We start from the raw sequence: 17,547 nt of genomic DNA, 5'->3' as shown, positions 1-17,547 counted from the left end.
GCTCAGGCCAGCTCTGAAACCGTCAGGTGCATTTTGGGAACCCTTTGGGACGGGGCTGTGCAGCCCCCAAGTGTGTTTGGTGTCCTCCAGCCACAGCGACTGCTGTAAGTGCCACAGCTCACGTGCAGTGGGATCGAGAGGGGTGTGAAATGGGGTTTAATGGGTGTGAAAGCATTCCAACAGCATGGAAACAGAAGTGTGTCTGGTAATACAGGTGAAACTATTGCTCTTCAGTTAACTTTTTTGATGTTGGCAGTATCTAAAAGTCATCCTGTGGTGTCCATCCTGTGGAAACAGTGTCTTGGTGGTCTGGAGCAAAAATACTTCTCTTCAATCTTCTGCATAATGAGGAGCAATGAAACTCTCACCCCACCGAATCTGTCTGGGGCCGGCTTTGCTCACTGCAGTCTCAGCGTGGTGCTGAGTGATGCGAGCGTATGGATTTCCTGGTATGCAGCCACGGGAGGGTTTAACAAGTGTCTGAGTTTCCTGCCCCTCCGCCCGCCTGGACCTGGCTCTTAGCTCTGCCGTTGGCTGGAGCACGTCGAATTGAACTTCATCTGATTAAGCACGGCAGCGCCGATAACTTGGAAGTGTTCCTGTTGTGAGTGGATTACATTTGTGCTCCTAACTCAGAAAATCCCCCTTGAAATGATGATTTCTCACTGCTCCTCGAGCTTTGCCTTAAATATGACTTCTGCCTGCTACGCCTGGAGCTGAGGCGAGGGAGCACACGTCTCTGCTGGTTGTGCAGCACCCGGCGTGGTGGGGAACGTGTGCCTGGGACCTGCTAAACCCCCTGAGGAAGCTTTTTCCTCTGCTCTGGCTGTTTCTGTTGACCACTGGACTGCAGCACTCAGCTGATTGTCGTCCATGCTGAGGAAAGCACCTGCTCAAGCCACGCAGCCCAGTCCAGCCGCCCAGGGACAGGGGATTGGGAGCCAATCTGCTAAACGGGGATTTAAACCAGAGGCAGCCCCGAGTGCCTCCGTCTCCTGACACTCCCAAGCAGCACAGGCAGCCGCCGCTTCCTCCAGGCCCTTCCCACAGTTCAGCCCAATCCTCCAGCTCTGCAGCAAGGGCTTTCCAACCAGAAATAAGTTTCCCCATCTTCTTGCTACGCTGCCTTTTAATTAGGAGCACAGCTGCTCTGGAAACGCGGAGCTCACTTTTCAGAGCGTGCTGGAAAGTGATTACAATGGATTAAAGTGGAAAGGTTAGGCAATTTATTCATCTGGCACTTAGCAAATGCATTGGATTATTTTGTGCCGCGGGGATGATTTTAAAAAGAAAACAACACCGTTCCAGCTCTCGCTAGCCCTGAGGTTCCCTGCTGCACGAGCTAGGTGGTGGAGCTGAAACGCTGCTTGAGCTGAGCTGTGCTGCGTGCAGTGACTGTAACGGAGCTGAGGTGAACCTGAAGGTGCTGCTGTTACCTTCCTGGTGTCAGTACAAGCCCCTCTGGTTACTGAATCTCCACCTGAGTCAGGACTGAACGTGGACTCTTCCAGCCCTCACAGATCTCGGCTCCAAAGGATGACTTCCCCGAGTGTTTGCAGAATAGTGCTGCTTGTAAATGGCATTAACTTCCCGTCCTGAGCACCTGCTGCCGAATATCCAGCTGGCAGAGCTCTTTGCTTTCCACAAGGACTGTTCTGATTTATGGTGGTGAGAAGCTGGCCCGTTTTGCTGAGCAGCCCTGGCAGGGCGCTGCGAGCCGCTGCTCCCAGCAGCTGTGGGGCCCTTGCTCAGCAGCTTTACTCCTGCTGAGAGCTCTGAGAGGTTTCGCCCGGGTGTGGGAATGTTCCTGTGCCTAAGGGCAGGATGAGCCCCTTCTCTCTGGTCCAAAGCCGTGTGCTGCCCTCAACTGCATGGCTTAAGTGCTTAAAGCAGTGGAGAGGATAAAGCCTCTAGAAATTAATCAGCCTCGCTTCAAAGCTGAGGGTCTATGAGAAGATCTCAATCCCTTTCTTTTCCAGGCCCCCCCCGGTTGGACAGTACAGGGTAAAGACCCAACTTGCAGTGTTCGATCAACCTCAATCTGAAGAATATCTGGGAACAAAACGTTGCAGGTGTTTTGGGAGCAGCTGTAAGTAGAACTAGAAGAGGTGTCACATCCAGCCCTGCTCCAAAGGGGTGCCTCGGAGCTGTCCTACAGCAATCAGCAGCTGAACGGGGCATCCCAGGAATGAATAGCCTCCCCCAGAACCCTCACAGCAGCAGGAAAACAGAGTTCTTCCCAAGCACAGCTCCTCCTGCTGACTTTGTGTGTGTGTTTCTGGGAGGTAGCATTGGTTTCAACTTGTCTTCGGTTGGGAAACTGCCTTTCTGATAGCTTGCAGAGCAGCAGTCAAAAGATCAGGGCCGAATTCCACCGCTGGGGAGCGTTGGGTCATCGAATGCCAGCGGTGGTTGTGGTTCTGACGCTGCCAGGGCTGACCTGGATGCGCTGCTCCAGGCTGGGGCTGGTGCACTGCAGGGCTGCTCTTTCTGTGTCGGCTCATGTCGGTGTCCTCAGCAGCTTCTTGTAGGATTCAAAATAAATAAAAAATTTGGAGATGCTCAGATACTGTGCCTGTGAGAGTCACAGCACTTTAAATAGCAGAGTCTTCAAGGGGGTTACTAAAATTAAAATTGTTTACATGCGATGTGAAGACATGAAATATCTTGTTTGCCCTTCGCATTTTGTTTGGCTGTTGTGGGCGTATTTTTGTTTTTACTCACTTTGTCATATATTGCCCCTTTTTTTCCCAGCAATGTTGACTGTTCCATCTGCTTATTTATCACCCACAGCTAGAACCCGAATTTCAATTACCAATCTGCTTTGTTTGGTCTTGTTTTATACGAGGCATTGAAAGCTCCAACAAAGCTTTAATACATAAAACTACTTGTAATGCAGCTGTTAAAGCTTTCCGATCATATCCATGAACAAAATGAATTCTATTGCTATCAAGATGCGTCTGATAAATTAGGTTTAATCCTCCTTGACTGCAGTGGATAGAAGGCACTTCAGCAACGATAGAAAGATTTCAAATGGATGAGATGAGAAATGTTTTTGCTTCAGAGACGTGAAAGAAGCCAAGATCTCAGGTAGTAAGAAATAACTTATCTAGCAACTGGAAAAGCAGTCTTTGGATTTCTGCACTGACATCTAATCTTGAAGGATCACTTTTGGATCTGAAGGGTATTTGACAGGAAGAATGTGCCAGGTTTCCACCCTCTGGGCGTTCTGCTGTCGGCAGTAACTGCAAAAGGCAAAGCTCAGCTGTGACAGGTGATGGTTCTGGTGCTCCTGATGCTGGGGGACCTGCAGCTCTGCTGGCTTTCATGTTCTGTCCCTTGCTTGGTGGCAAGGAGATAAGTTCCTTGCTAGGCTTTCTAGACACACATAGAGACAGTTCTCCCTGAAAGCTGACAGCCCAAACTGGTTGATGACCAGTTTGAAAGCTGACCATTTTGAAAGCTGACAGCCCAAACTGGCCAATGTGGAAGTAGAAAAGTGGGTGGCTAGGTGTGAGGCAAAGTCCTGTGCTCCCCTAAATCCTGCAGGTCTGTGCTGTGATCTGCAGTCTCTCTGCCCGTGGCACTGCTTCTTGATTGCTGTGGCTGCATCTTGGGATCCTTCATGGAATGGTGCTGTGGGGCTTACTTGGCAGCTATTTGCTGTCCATGAGCTGAATTATGTCTTGATTGGGTTTACCCAAGCTAGCGGAAGGGTGTTTAGGTGTGATGAGTTTGGGTTTGACTCAAATCCTGGCTTTGTGAGTTGCTCCAGTACCAGCCAAAAAGCCAGTCCATCCCCATTCCGTAGATCCTAAATCCCACTGACGTCTGACTGAAACACACCAACCGAAGCTCTCCACCAAATCACGGCTGAAGGGCTGGATTCCCGCTGTTACCTACAGCCGGCCTCCATTCCACCCGGTGTGCCAGGCAATGGAAAAAACACCGGGCGGGTCAGGTAACGGGGTCACGGCGGCCCTGTGGGGCTGCAAGCTGATCTGCTCGCCGTGCTCTGGGCCAGGGAGGGATGGAGGGGAGCGGGCTGGGGAGGCGCTGGGCCTCCCCTTGGGCCTCCCTCAGCAGGGCCTGGCTGCGGGGCCCATCCGTGTGATGAGCTGCGCGCAGGCCTCAGCCCACCTCATGCTGGTCACAGGGTGCTGTAACCCCCCCAACAGCCACCCAGCAGCCCCAATCCCGCTTTGGGGCGGTGCCAGCAGTGCGTGCTGGGGGGGGGGGCGTTAATTAACACCTCGCTAATTACCGCGCGGCGGGGGCGGGGCCTAGGCTGTGGGGGGGGGGGATGCATCAGGCGTCTCCTAGCAACGCGCGGCCACGTCACTTCCTGGGGGAGCGCGCGGGCGGCCGGAGCGGCGCGGGGCCGGCTGCGGGGCCGGGCTCGGAGCCCCGGGGGCCGCGGGTTCGAATCCCGGCGGCGGCGGCGCCATGAGCGCGGAGCCGGACTCGGCTTCGCTGCGCTCCTCGGCGTCGTCGGGGTCGGGCTCGAGCTCGGGACCGGCTCCTCCAGCTGCCCCCCGGCCGCTGTCGAGCAACGTGCGGCGGCTGCACCAGGCGCTGACGGCGCTGCTGAGCGAGGCGGAGCGGGAGCGCTTCGTGCTGTGCCTCAACGCCTACCACGGCCGCCGCAACGTCTGCGACCTGGTGCGCTCCCTGCGAGCCCTCCTGGACGCCCCCCGCCGCCGCCAGCTCCTGCCGCTGCTGCGCCTCGTCCTGCCCCGCTCCGACCAGCTGCTCTTCGACCAGTACACGGCCGAGGGGCCCTACCTGCCCCCCCCCGGCCCCCCCCCGCAGCCCCCCGGGCGGCTCCGGCAGGTCAGCCTGCGGCGGAGCAAAGCCCACCAAGGGCTGGGCTTCAGCATCCGCGGCGGGGCCGAGCACGGCGTCGGGATCTTCGTGTCGCTGGTGGAGCCCGGCTCGCTGGCCGAGAGGGAGGGGCTGAGGGTCGGAGACCAGATCCTGGGGGTCAACGGCAAGCCCCTGGACAGGGCGACCCACGCCGAGGCCGTCAAGGTAACGCCGCCGCCTGAGGGGGGTGAGGGGGGCACGGGGAGGGCGCCTTCAGCCCCTCGGGGGTCCCCCCCAGTCTCCTGTCCCCTCTTCTGCCTCGTAGTGGTGCTTACTTACAGAAGAGCCAGGCTTTAGGGTGTGGGATCTGGTCCTAAAGTGTGCTGCCCGCTCCCACGAGTGGGGAAACTGAGGCACGGGGAAGGCAAGGAGCTCGTCTCCTTCCCCAGGAGCTGGGGTGGGAGTGCCAAAGGCAGGTGCTGGGCTTTAGGGTGTGTGATCTGCCCCTAAACCCTGCTCCCAAAGGTGGGGAAACTGAGGCACGGGGAAACGGAGGAACTCAGCTTATCGCTCTCCAGGAGCAGGGGGTGGCAGTGCCAAAGCCAGTGGTCCTGTAGTGCAGGTCCTGGGCACAGCAGCTGGGTTTTAAGGTGTGTAATCTGCCCCTAAACCCTGCTGCCTGCTCCCAAACGTGGGGAAACAGAGGCACGGGGAAACAGAGGAACTCAGCTTATCCCCCTCCAGGAGCAGGAGTCCCAAAGCTAAAGCTGGTCCTGGGGCACAGGTCTGGGGCGCAGGTACGCAGCCGAGCTGCCTCCGGCTCTTTTCTGTCTCTTCGCACAGCCGGGGTGCCCCAGGCAGAAGCCCCCGTGTGCAGGTAGGTTTGGGGCAGGCAGCCGGGGGGCTGACCCGGTGCTGTTTTGGGGTTTGAGCTGGCTGTGAGCGACCCGAGCCCGTCCCTGCGCTGTACCAGCGATCTGGTGGCAGGGCTGCGGGGCTCGGCTCGCAGCGATCCCGTGAAGCTGCGGAGCTGGGGGGGAGCCGACCCTTGGGGCTGGGGGCTGTGGGCAGCGGGTGGGCAACGGGGGCTGCTCCGGGGCTGCTCCGTGCTTTAATTATTCCATAACGAGCTAAGGCGCTGCTGCTCGCAGCCCGCTCCCCGTGGTGTGTTTTTCCAGCCGTGCGTTAATCGTGTGCGGCTCTGAGCCGTGCCCCACGCAGCCAGCCTGCCTGCCCCACACCTGGACAAGGGCACAGCTTCAGCCTGGCAGGAGTCCTGGGCAGCCCTGAGACTGCAGGAGAGGTTTGTAGGAGTTCTCTCTTCCCCTGCTTTCTCGTGCTAGTGACAGGGTGGGAGTTTCGGCAAGTTTGTCCTGCAGTTGTGTGCTCTTAAGGTTGCAGAAGCCACGTACGTGGTCTGCGGGGAAGGGATGGGTGGAAGGCAGGTGTCAGGAATTTCTCCTCTGTTAAATGGCTTCACCCCCAACTCAACCCACGGTGCCGGGTAATTCGTGTAATAACTTTCAGTTTGCTCTCTAATACAATGTGCTCCCTCTTAGACTCTCAATTAGGCTCTATTAGCATTGTGTGAACTAAGTGCTTCCTGCACAGAAATAATTCCTGTAGGATGCGATTTGCCAGGGGGCCGTTCTGTGACAGGAGCTATGTGTTGCCAGTGTGATTTTTGGATATGAAAGAGGAGCTTAGAAACTGTCTGCTCGTGAGCTGAACTTCTTTAAGCTGCAGTCTTGTCGCTCACCCGGCTGTGCTGGCATCTTGTAGGGCTCCTGCCGCATCCCATGGGGGTGCTCTGGCTGCTGGTGGTGGTGGGGAGAGCCGCAGTGTGATTTACAGTGCTGCCTAACAGTTCTTGGGAGGCTTTGGAATGAAGCAAATGCTAATTTGTCCTTGCTGCCTCTTGTGGAGGGGGGGATGAAGAGGAGACTGCAACCAGCGATGCCAAAGGGCTGTCCTTGGAGGGCTTCCTTGGGGTTGGGGTACAAATGCCCGCATTAGGATGTGGAGCAGGGTGTCTGTGCCCTTGGAGGGACGTGGTGGTGTACGAGGTGGGCAGAACCCATGTGGTTTGCTTCCCCTAGACACCAGGACCTCAGCTCAGCCTTGATTCTGGTGTTAGCAGCTCCACCAAGTCCCCTGGCTGCCTCCTGGTCTGTGAGACCAGAGCGAACTTTGCTGGTGTCCTTGCTGGCGCCTGCTGGTCTGCTCTGAGGTGGGTCGGTGGAGGGGAAAGTGTTGGTGAGACCAAGCAGGGTTTGGTCCTGGGATCAGATTCAGGGGGAGAAAAAAGGTGAGCAGAGAGGCTTTGCTATTGCACAACAGCTGTGTGGCTGGGTCTCCCGAAGGCTGCCTGCCTGCCTTGGACCAGATGTGGTGATTGCCTGGTCCATCAGGAGCTGCCCGGGGACAGCACGGCTCCTGGCTCTGCCTGGAAAGGAGCCTGTTCCCGTGCTGTGTTTCCATCTTCATCCTCCTGCAGCAAGGAGCTGTTTGGGGCGGCCTCGTCATTCAGAGTACGCAGAACATGGTGGGGTGGGAGCAGTTGTCAAAGCTGTTCTTCAGGGTGTGGGATGGCTGCAGAGATCAGGAAGGCTGCTTCTTGCTGCTGGTCTGGGCTGCCCCGGGCACGTTGGGCTCCCCAGCCGGAGTCACTGAGCCTGAAATCAGCTTTCTGGGGTGCTCAGGGACTCCCAGCTGTAAGTACGGGCAGTGAGTGCCCCCGTGGTACCACCTTGCTCATGAAATCTGGTCGATGCACTCACAGGGCGATCAGAGCATTCATCTCACAAATCATGATGCTCGGCTGCCTCCTCTTGTGCCTGTGTGCAATGCAGGAGTGTCCCAGCCTTGTCCACTGCTCCTCTCCAGGAGAAAGGCACTGTCCCGAGGGCTGAGAGCCGTTTCTCATCTGTTTCGTGTTTTCAGGCATCAGCCAAAACTGGAACTGAATGAGAACTGCCGCGATGCTGGGCAAAGACATCAGAAGTAATGAGCTGTGAGCTGCTCTGGCTGCAGAGTGCCCAGTGGCCTGTGACCAGTGCGATGGGGCTTGTAGATATTTTTAGTGAAAATTGCATTTATAATTCCTTTTTTTTTTTAAACTTAAATGACAAGATTACCTAAGCACTCCAAATCAATTCACTTAATGGCCAGCTTCTTAACCTTTATGTTGGTAGTGGAGTTTTATGTCTTGGCTGCTCTGTGCTGTTCCGTTCAAATCCAAATTAAAGGACTCCATTACAATTAGAGCTCTATCATTCCAGCGTTCAGGAGTGCACTTTAGAAAAAGATCACTGTAATTTGAATTATGGTGTAAGGGGAGAAGTTTGTATTACCTGGCATCTTTTTAGAACTCGCCTGGCTTTCAGCAGCCTTCCCATAGCACGCACCTGATATCGATGCGGTTGTGCTGAAAGTTTATTAGTAAAGTTGTGAGGTTTTGTCCAGGTGTCTCTGGGTTTAGACCATGAGAGTACTACACAGGGAGGTATTTCTCCTTTTCTTGGGGGTTTGTGTTAAGCTCACACTCCCCTTTTTCCCCCAGCCCTTACTTCTGTTGCTTTGCAGTGGGTTTTCATGTCCTGAAAGCCTTGGGGAAGGGGAGAGGAGTGGGTGTGAAGCCTCACTGCTAATTGAGGATTGGGCTTAATGAGTTACAGCCAGCCTCGCACGAGCTGCTCTGCTTCTTGCCATCAGACTGCTTGCCCTGCCTCGTCTCTGCGTTTGCCCGGCTGTTAGCATCAGCAGACGAGCCTGACAAAAAAACCCACAGCCAGGCTGACCTGTGTGCAGCCATCCTGCGCAGCGTGGTGCTTCTGTGGTCCTTCTGTCTGTCTCAGGCTGAATCCCGGTGAGTTTCAGTCTGTCTGCTGAGGGTTTTCATGCCTCCCAAAGCAGCCTTTCCATCTCCTCCTCTGAGAGCTCAGAAATAACAAAAAGGAGGTTCTGGTTCTGTTCATTTGGCTGGTTGATGGCCAGCCAGGTGGTCCCAGTGGCCATGGTACCTTGCAGGATCGTGGCACTGCTGAGACCCTGGGGAGATGGCAGATACCTGCAGCCCTGAGCCTGGGAAGTGAATCTACAACAATTTTGCCTCCCAGGCAGCTTACAAGAACGTGAGTCTCACTTCAGTGTTTCCTGTGATGCCCAATTAATTGATTATCCAAGACTGCTTATTTGCTGTAGTCAGTAATCACCACTGTACTTCATGCGCGATTATAACAGCTGGTAGGAAGGAACACAGCTTGTTTCTTGGGCTTTAACCCTCCGAGTTGTGGATCATCACAGATGGTGATGGTTAGGGTGGGTGGGGAGGAAGAGCAGTCCGTCGGTGCCCTGGTTCTGTAGGTGTCAGCCCTGTTCCTTTATGCCTGCTTCCTTAGCTCTGTTCTAAAGTCACTGATCCAGAGCCAGAAGCCTCTCCCTTTCCCAAGGGATCTCTCCGGTATCTGGAGCACAGAAAAGGATGTGAGTGGCATCTATCCCAGCAGCAGTAACCTGTTCCTTGGTCTCTGGACCTGCTTAAAAACTGAACCCCCAGAAGTGCACGCAGCAAAAGCCCCTGCAGGGCAGGAGGCAGGGGCAGGGGCTCTGCAGTGCTGCAGGCGTTTGCTGCTCTGTCCTGCGAGCGGTTTCCATTTTAACTCGCAGAGCTCGGAGGATGGAGGTGGGAGGTGTAATGTCACCAGGATCCCTCCCCAGGAAAAAGGGGACGGGAAAGAGGTCGCTCCTGGACTCGGAGGCATCTGCCTTTGAAATGAGTTCTGCTCCTGGCAGGGAAGGGCTCGTGGCAGGGGCAGACACCGTGGGGCAGGCTCGAGGGGCCAGCTCACCTGGGACCCAGGGTCTGGCTGGGGATTGATGCCTGTCTGTGCACTAATTGAGCTGGTCCAATTAACGTTGTGGGTAGCGTGGAGTGTGGGGAGCGTCCTCTGGCCCTGCAGGGATGGGGTTTCCCTCTGTTACACCAGCAAATAATCATTACAAGCAGCCCTAATGAAATTTCCTCAGCATTGTACTGAGTGAAAAGGTTATGATGAGGTCCTCAACCACTCCTTTCATAACAGGAGGGTGGCACTACCTGGTGCTGGCATCGGCGTGTCCATCGGGGTTAGTGTTGCTAGGACATCCTTCAGTTCTTGGAGCACAAATGGTGTTGGTGTGCTTTGTAAATAAAGAGTTTTGTCTCAGTAGAGAGCTTGATACGATAACCCAAAGGATAAAAGCCTGCCTTTCCCTCCAGCCTCCGTTAGAGGAAAATGAAAGCATTGATGTGCAGCATAGCCGGGGAGTTAAAATCTCTCTTACTCACTTCCTCTGGCCTCGGGGACGATGATGGATTTTCTTGACACCTTCCTCAATGCCATGTCTCTCCGGAGAGTTATTGGGCTCTAAATCCCCTCTCCTAAACTGACAGTGTGTCTGCTGGAAGGATTTGGCTGGGTTTCATCTGACTGGGTGCCCTGCCCCTGAGTCCTCCTGGCGCAGGGATGGGGCAGCCCGCAGCTCCTGCCGGCTCCTCGCTGCTGGACCCAGAAACCGCATCGGAGCCCCCAGGGTGGGACGTGCAGGAGGGTCCCTGCCCCCTGCAGGCACTGCCTGTGTTTCCTCCGGAGCTCGGTCAGGGGTCTGGCTCATTTCTCCACCTAGATTCTTCCACAGTCAGCTTCTCTCCAGGTAATGAACCATAGCTAGGCAATTTGGGTTTGCTGATGGCTCTTGTGATATTTAATACTTGTTCGGTGATGTTTGGTATGGAGAGGGAAGAGGAAAAAACAGGAGGGGGGACTTGCCTTCATTTTTTTTCCTTTTTTTAAATTTTTTTTTCAGAAAGCGCAGGACAAATTTCCAGCCTTACCTTGAAATAAAGCTCTGAAGTTTTTGCTGCTTTTAAAGCTGTCTGCACTCGTGTGAGGGATGAGCTGGGTGGTGACTGGCTTTGAGGGGGCAGGAGGTGACCGAGCTGTTGTCTTGAAGCAGGGAGGGGATGTCAGCGAGAAGTCCCCGGGGCTAAGATTTCATTCGACCTTCCCAGGTGAAAGGGACATGGGCTTCCTGCCACCCTGGGGCTAAATGTGTGCAGTCACCATAGTTATGCATCCATTTGCATATATTTGCATAAGTGTAGCTGCTTGAAAACCAAACTGCTGTCACCTTTGCCTTGGCAGAGGGGGAGAGGCTGGACCGTGCCTCCTGCAGGTCTTCTTGTCCATCCCTGTGCCTGTCACCCGCTGCCTTCCTCTTGTCCATCTCCTTCTGCACTCTGTCTGGGGTGCCTCTTCCCCTCCATCCCTCGTTTGCTCTCCTCCTGCCTGTCACCTCTCCCTTGCACCATTTTTCTTCGTTCCCCCCGGCCGCAGCCACGCATCCTGCACAGGGACGAGCCCCTGAGGAAGGTTGGTGCAGGCTCTCCCGGCCCCTCAGTGCTGAAGCCATTCCCCAGCCGCTGTCAGGCAGGGTGAGGACGTGCTCTTGGTCCCAAGCATCTTATTTACAGCTACAGGCTGCGGTCTGCAGCAGGGGACAGCCCTTCCCTATGCATTTGTACGGCACCTGGTGGATTTGGCGTTAACCAAGGCGTTAGTTGCAGCTGTAGCAGCCTCTTACTCGTCCTGCCTGCAGACGGTGCTTGGAGCAAGGTGCTGGGGCCATCTCCTGCCCTGTCCATCCTGCAGAGGAACTGTTTCACAAACACCTCTGGCAGTCTCCCTGCACGGGGTCTGTCCCCTCACCTCCACTGCAGGCACGGGAACTTCTTCGTTCCCACTGGCACCGAGGTGGCTTTGCTCAGCCCTGCTGGCTCCCCGAGCTTAAAACTTACCTGGGTCCACCCAAATCCCACGGCACGTCCCAGGGGAGCACAGGAAACAGCATTTAGACAAACTTCTGCAAATTGCTCCCTCCATGGTGCTGTTACACGCTGTAAAAGCTCCCTCTGCCTCCATCCTCTGGTATTTCTGCATTTCTCTCTCCCCTTCAGGTTTTTTCCCTCTCTCAAGCCTGTTGCCTCACTCTTTTTTGGACTTAGTACGAAATTGCATGGTCCTTCAGTGATCGATAACCTCCCCGCTGACCTTTCCAGCTTGCAAATGGAGCGAGTGCGTGGATGCCCATTATCTGAGCAGCCGAGCAGCCCCGGCGAGTCTATTATCAGAAAGAAAGTGGCTGCAGCAAGGGGGAGGATGGCTCACGGTTAATGCTGCTTGTTTCAGACTGATCTACCCACTAAGAGAGTGAATTGGAATAGATTGCTCATTTCATTAGCGGCGGAGGTAAGTGAGTGGGCTGTATCTGTACCAGACGCATATTTTATTCCAGCTGCCAGAAGAGTGCTGGTGATTAATTGCCATTCATTCCTGACATCTGTGTTCCTGCTGGGGGGGGGGCGAGGCATGGAAGATGTTTTTACACAGCCTTTCAGCTCCCTTCGAGTGGAAAGAACGAGGGGAAAACTCTCAAGGTGGAAAGGGGAAAGTCTTCGGCAGCGTGAGGCTTGCTGGGCACAGATGGGTTTCGGGAGGGTGGCAGCTGGCAGCAGGTCTCAGCGAGGAACGCGCTGTGGTGTGTGTTTGCAAAGGTACTACCAGTGAGTACACGAAGTGTGTTCCCTTCCTTGTTTATTTTAAGCAGTCTACCTCACTCCCGAAGGGTTTGATAGGTAATTAAATAACGTGTTGTCAGAGGATCGGTGGCTCCATGGAATCAGTCTGCCCTTCTCTCTGGCACTTGCTTTTTCTAATAATATTTCTGGGCAATTGGTGGCTGTTTCCCTGCTAAATGTTTTGGCGCTGGTCTCCACGTTCGGTTGAATTATTTCCTTAAGCTCTTCGAGCAGGTGTGCTCGTGCATTGTGGTGCCAGTGTTAAAGCTTTCACGCCGTGGTCTTCCAATGCATTATAGGTGGGACAGAGCCAAATACCCGAGTCAGGAGCAGAGCACAGCAGCACGAGCAGCGTGGTGCAGGTCCTTGAAATGGCTCCAGAAAGGAAAGTCTGCGCTGCCTGATGCTGCAGAGGGGATTAAGGAGGTGGAATTCTTTTATTTAATGGTCCAGTGTAAATGGGTTAGGTTTAGTATGCCCATTTTGTGCTGCTCGTTTCTGTGATGTTATCTCTGCAGTCGCTGGGTGCAGACTTGGTGGAGCAGCTCTCCTTTGTGTTGCTGCCATCCAGAGCCTGTCCTGCCTCTCCATGGGCCCCACATTTTCTCTGTTGGGGGGAAGCTCAGGTCTGGTGAGCTTTTCCCTCTGCCCCAGGGGGCTGGGGTGAGCTGTTTATGGCAAGAACTTCGTTCATATGGGTGGGCGCTGGCCCTCTCACGTGCTGTTGGTGCCTCTCCTGATGCTGAGGGGGGTCCAGGACCTCGCTGTGCCTTATGAGCAGGGCTGACAGCAAAATTGAGGTCAGGGGACCTGTGCCAGCTTGGCAGTGCTGTGACACCTTGGGAGCAGGGAAAGGCAAAGTGCCTGATGCTGGAGCAGCTGCTAGGCACAGGGCAAGCAGCCTGAAGGCTGAAATGGAGGGGGGACAATGATGGGAACCTGTCATAAAGCCCCCTTCACCAAGGGGCTGGTGCAGCTGGCCAAAAACCCCCTGCTCAGAGGGGTTTGGGGACCCTGTGTAACACTGCAGGAGGTACAAGGTGGGAGAAGTCCCCGTGGTAGGGCTGAGAAATGATTCCTGCTGATTGATGGACATCCAGGAAGACCAGCTGGAAAACAAATCCTGTCCTCTGCCATAGGTAGCGTCCCTGCTGGCCAAAATGCCTGTGTGATGGCAGGGAAGGATGTGTCAAGGAAGCTGCCTGCATGGTCTGAGTGAACTAGCACCTTTGATCCCAGGTCATCAGCTGGCCTTTTCTCAGCAGCCCCAAGGAATTAAAATGGAACACAATGATCCTGGGACAGCAGGGTGGAGGTGAGCAGTCTTTAGAGGTCCCTGGTGTCAGCTACAGCAAGGACAAAGATGGAAAATGAGGGCTGCAAAGCACGATTCCAGGTGGGGCTGCTGAAGCTCCAGCAGAAGGATGCCCAGGCTTGGCTTCTTTGCTGGAGCTTCGGTTCCTCTCCTGGCTCAGCCCAGAGCCCCCTGTGCCACCAGGCTGAGCTGCTCGCCTCCCCCAAAATGGCTCTTCTTTCCATGCCAGCTATTTCCACTTTCCTTTATTAGAAGCAAGACTTTGCTCTCATTCTGCAGTCGCTTCCCTGGGGTGCTCCAGCACCTGGCCGTGTCCTGAGCTGTGGATCAGCAGTGCTGTGGGAGCTCCATGCAGCCCGCGGGGGTCCCAGCTGCACCTCGTGTTGCTTTGGCCCTAATGCCCGTGGTGGTGCAGCAGCAGGTATAAACAGCCCCATTAAATTCTCATTCTGTCTCAGTGCTGAAGCAATAAAAATCGGCAGGACCAAGGTGATGTTGTAAGAAACTCACTGCAAATGCTCCACTAGGGTGGGCACTTGGGTTCCTCTTCGGATCCAGCATTGGGGTTACAGCCTGGATTCGGATACAGCATCCTTTAGTGGGTGCCTGCTCCCAAGGCATTCTGTAACTGAAGAACAGCTGGAGGGGCTAAACAGGGAGGTGCAGGGGAGGGCACCCATCTCTTGTGTGCACCAGGCATGGTGAGAAAGCCTTCCTGGGTGCCTGGAGGACAATCCAGATCATGCAGCTTGGAGGGACTCGCTGCTGGGGCTGCCTCCGCTTTCTTTCTAAAACGGGGTGATGATTTCTCCTTACAGAGACTAAAGGCTGCTCCCAGTCAAGGCCCAGGGATGGGAAATAGCAAAAGGCAGTGGTGATGCTCAGCTCTGCTGCCTGGCAGCCCTGTGGGGGATCCCAGTGGCTAACCAGCCGGTGGGGCTGCCACACAGCCTGGTGGCACTGTGGGGTCGGCTTTGCATGTGGGATGGGAAATGGCCTCAGCCCTTCACCTCCAGGTGAGTCGCAGGTTGTGCGGTCTTGAGGTGGTCCCTTCCCATCAGGGCCCCGATCCCACAGAGCCCTGTGCCTACAGGGAATGGGCTCCCAGTAGGTTCTGCCCCAGGGGTCTCTCCTGTGCCTCTGGGAGCATCACTTTTCCTTTGTTTCTTCCAAGCATGTTGGGTTTCATCTCCCCAGGTACCCGGAGGGGAACCTGTGCGAACCAGAGGATGAAACCAGCCTTAGTAAAGCCAGAAAAAAAAAGTAAATCAAAGGGTGAAGAGGAGAAACTCTCCCTGTGCAGGAAGATGGATAGCTGCTGTGTTCCCTTGGAGCTCACCGAAGCAGCTGACAGGGATTTGTCTCTGGATGGAAGCTTCTCCCACTTGGCTCACCTGATGCTTCCTCATCTCGCAGCTCTGCCTGCCAAGCTTTTATAGGCTCATGCCAGATCTCGTTCCTTTGCCTGCTGTGCTTCATGGGACACCTGTGGTGCTGCCATCCGAGGGAAAACACTGCTTTGCTTCCCTTCTGCTCACAGCCCACCAACCTGTGTTTAAATTGCTAGTGGCTGCCTCGTGGATGGAAAGTCCCCTGGAGGCCCAAGTGTTTGAGCAAAATGGATTTAATGGTCACTGTTGGAGAAGCCGTTTGTGCCGACCTCCCTGCGATGTTTGACAAGGCTCAGGTGGCCCGAGGGAGGACACAGGTGGTGCTGAGCGAGCCTCCTGCTCCTCAGCCTCCTGCTCTTCCCCCCTCAAACAGGGGCTGTGCTCCTGGTGGAGGGGAAAAGCAGATTCCCTTCGCTGTTTGTACTCACGGCTAAAGGATTTACCCCCTGAGCTGGTACAAACCCAGGCTCACATTAAAAATAAAGTCTTTTCAAGCTGATGCAAAACCATGAGTCAAATCTCTTCTTGTAAATCAGCTACAATGGTGCTTCCAGCTGCAGCTCAGAGCTGTGCTTAAGCATCCTCCAGGCAAGGGAGGGAGGAGGGTTGGAGCTGTTGGCAGTGAAGTGTTGTTTGTGTTGCACTAAAGATCCTGTCTAGGTAACAGGATGCATTTGTTGGTGCTAAGAGGCTGATTAATTGGCTGTCTCTGGTAATTAAGTTCCCCGTGTAATGACGCAGCTTGAAGGAAGCAAGGGGTGAGTTGCCTGTAAAAGCTGAGGGAGGAGGGTTTTGTTAGGAGCCCCTTGCCTGTAAAGTTAAGAACAAGTGGAGCAATTCCATCAGGATTTGGGCAGAAACCACTCTGGGCTCATAGGACCAAATTATTTTTTAAAACAAATTTTACCTTTATCTGAATCACTAGGGTAGGATGGGCTGTGCCTTGCCAAGGGCAATCTAGCTGGGCCCTGGGAGGCTGGAGCTGAGCAGAGCCCCAGGAGCCAGCAGCTGGCCTCGAGGGTTTGTTAACAGATGCTCCAAGTGGGGTCGTGTTGGGGGTGATCCTAGGGGAGCACTGCGGTGGGCAGGACCTGCTTCATGCCTGGAAACCTGCTGAGGACATCACGACAGCCCCAGCCATCACCACTCCTTCCGTGGGGTCTGTCAGCAGCAGCATCCCGACGGCACCACCAGCTCCTGCTCCCTCCTCTCCTGCCAGCTCCTCCTGTAGCCGTGCTGCTGCCTCCCGGTGCTCTGCGGTCACCCCTATGCATAAAACATCTCCCCGCTGACGGTGATCCCATCTCCTGGTGGCCTTGTCAAGGGAACTGCAGGGAAACACAAAAAGTCCCTTGTACATTTCTGGCCTCTCATCATGGGGAAGTTGGCTGCGTGTGCAGAGAGCAGCCCTGCTGTCCCCGTGCTTCTGATATGTGACATTTAGCCCAGGCAGGACGGATGCATGGAGTGGGGACTGGACCCTGTGACCCTCGGGACGTGGCTTGGTCACCCCATGTGTTTGGGCTGATCGCATTATCCTCGTTTGCTGGTGCCTGATGAGGAGCTGCAGCCTCATTTGGAGGCGAGGCTTTCCTCGGGGGGCTCTCAGTGCTGTTTTGCCGTCTCGGTACCTAGTTACATAAACGTTGCTCAGGCTTAGAAGAGGATTTCATAGAAATGGTTCCGGTCTGAATGGATGAATAATGAGACAGGAGATGGGGTGCAGCTCCTCACAGAAAGTGGTGGCTGTAGGGCAGGTGAGAACCACCCTGCCACCCCCAGCTCATGGGTGCAGTGTCCTAGGGCTGTGTGCAGGGCTTTGGGCTGAGCTGAGCTGTGCCCTGAAGCACTGCAGCGTGCTGCTCTGCTCTCAGCCAGCCACCCTGGCCTCAGTGAGCTTGCTGGGACAGGGTGACAGCTGGTGGCAGGGCTGGGACAAGTCCCCAGCACGGAGGTGGGGCTGGGGAACCTGGTGCTGGCTGCTGGCATGGTGAGAAGCGAGGTGTAAAAGCAGCCGTGGTACCCCTGGCAGGACAGAACCCAGAGTGAAACCACAAGGAGGGATTTGTCTCCTGATTCGCTTATTTTTGGAAGACTGATTAATTGGTGGTGTGTACCAATTAGCTAAAGCTTGCTGTCTGCTGCAGAAGGGCTGACCTACCTGCGGCAGAGCTTGCTGCTCTGGGTAGCCTGGGAGGTGCACGATGAGTTTGCCGTGGGACGATGCAGCACCCCGGGCTGTGTGTTACGGGGTCTGGGGGAGCTGAAGGGATGGGGACGGGCTCAGCAAGCAGCCCGGGCTGTTGGAGCTCTCTGTGCTTGTCCTGCTGGGGCTGCTGGTTTCGTGGTCCTTGCTTCAGCTCTCCAGGCACGCGGTGACCTTGGGAGCGTGTGACCGACCGGCAGCCGAAATGCTG

General features: G+C 55.2%; 1 protein-coding gene and 1 long non-coding RNA gene across 4 annotated transcripts in view; both read left to right on the top strand.

Moving 5' to 3' along the window:
* Positions 1-4,343: 4,343 nt before the first annotated feature.
* Positions 4,344-17,547, top strand: part of WHRN (whirlin) — a 46,608-nt gene continuing 33,404 nt past the window's right edge. For all 3 annotated transcript variants that reach the window (XM_068657299.1, XM_068657298.1, XM_068657297.1), the window contains exon 1: positions 4,344-5,031. In XM_068657299.1, coding sequence (XP_068513400.1) covers positions 4,447-5,031 — 585 coding nt within the window. In that variant the 5' untranslated portion in view covers positions 4,344-4,446. The remainder of the gene's footprint in view (positions 5,032-17,547) is intronic.
* On the top strand, positions 13,746-15,636 carry LOC137842791 (uncharacterized). The gene is made up of 2 exons (XR_011089215.1): positions 13,746-14,755; positions 14,937-15,636. It is a non-coding gene; the product is annotated as an uncharacterized lncRNA (long non-coding RNA).

Source organism: Anas acuta, chromosome 20, assembly GCF_963932015.1.
Source record: "Anas acuta chromosome 20, bAnaAcu1.1, whole genome shotgun sequence".
In the NCBI taxonomy this organism is placed as follows: Eukaryota; Metazoa; Chordata; class Aves; order Anseriformes; family Anatidae; genus Anas; species Anas acuta.
Note: the sequence above shows the minus strand (reverse complement) of the source record. Positions and strands in the feature narration are given on the sequence as shown.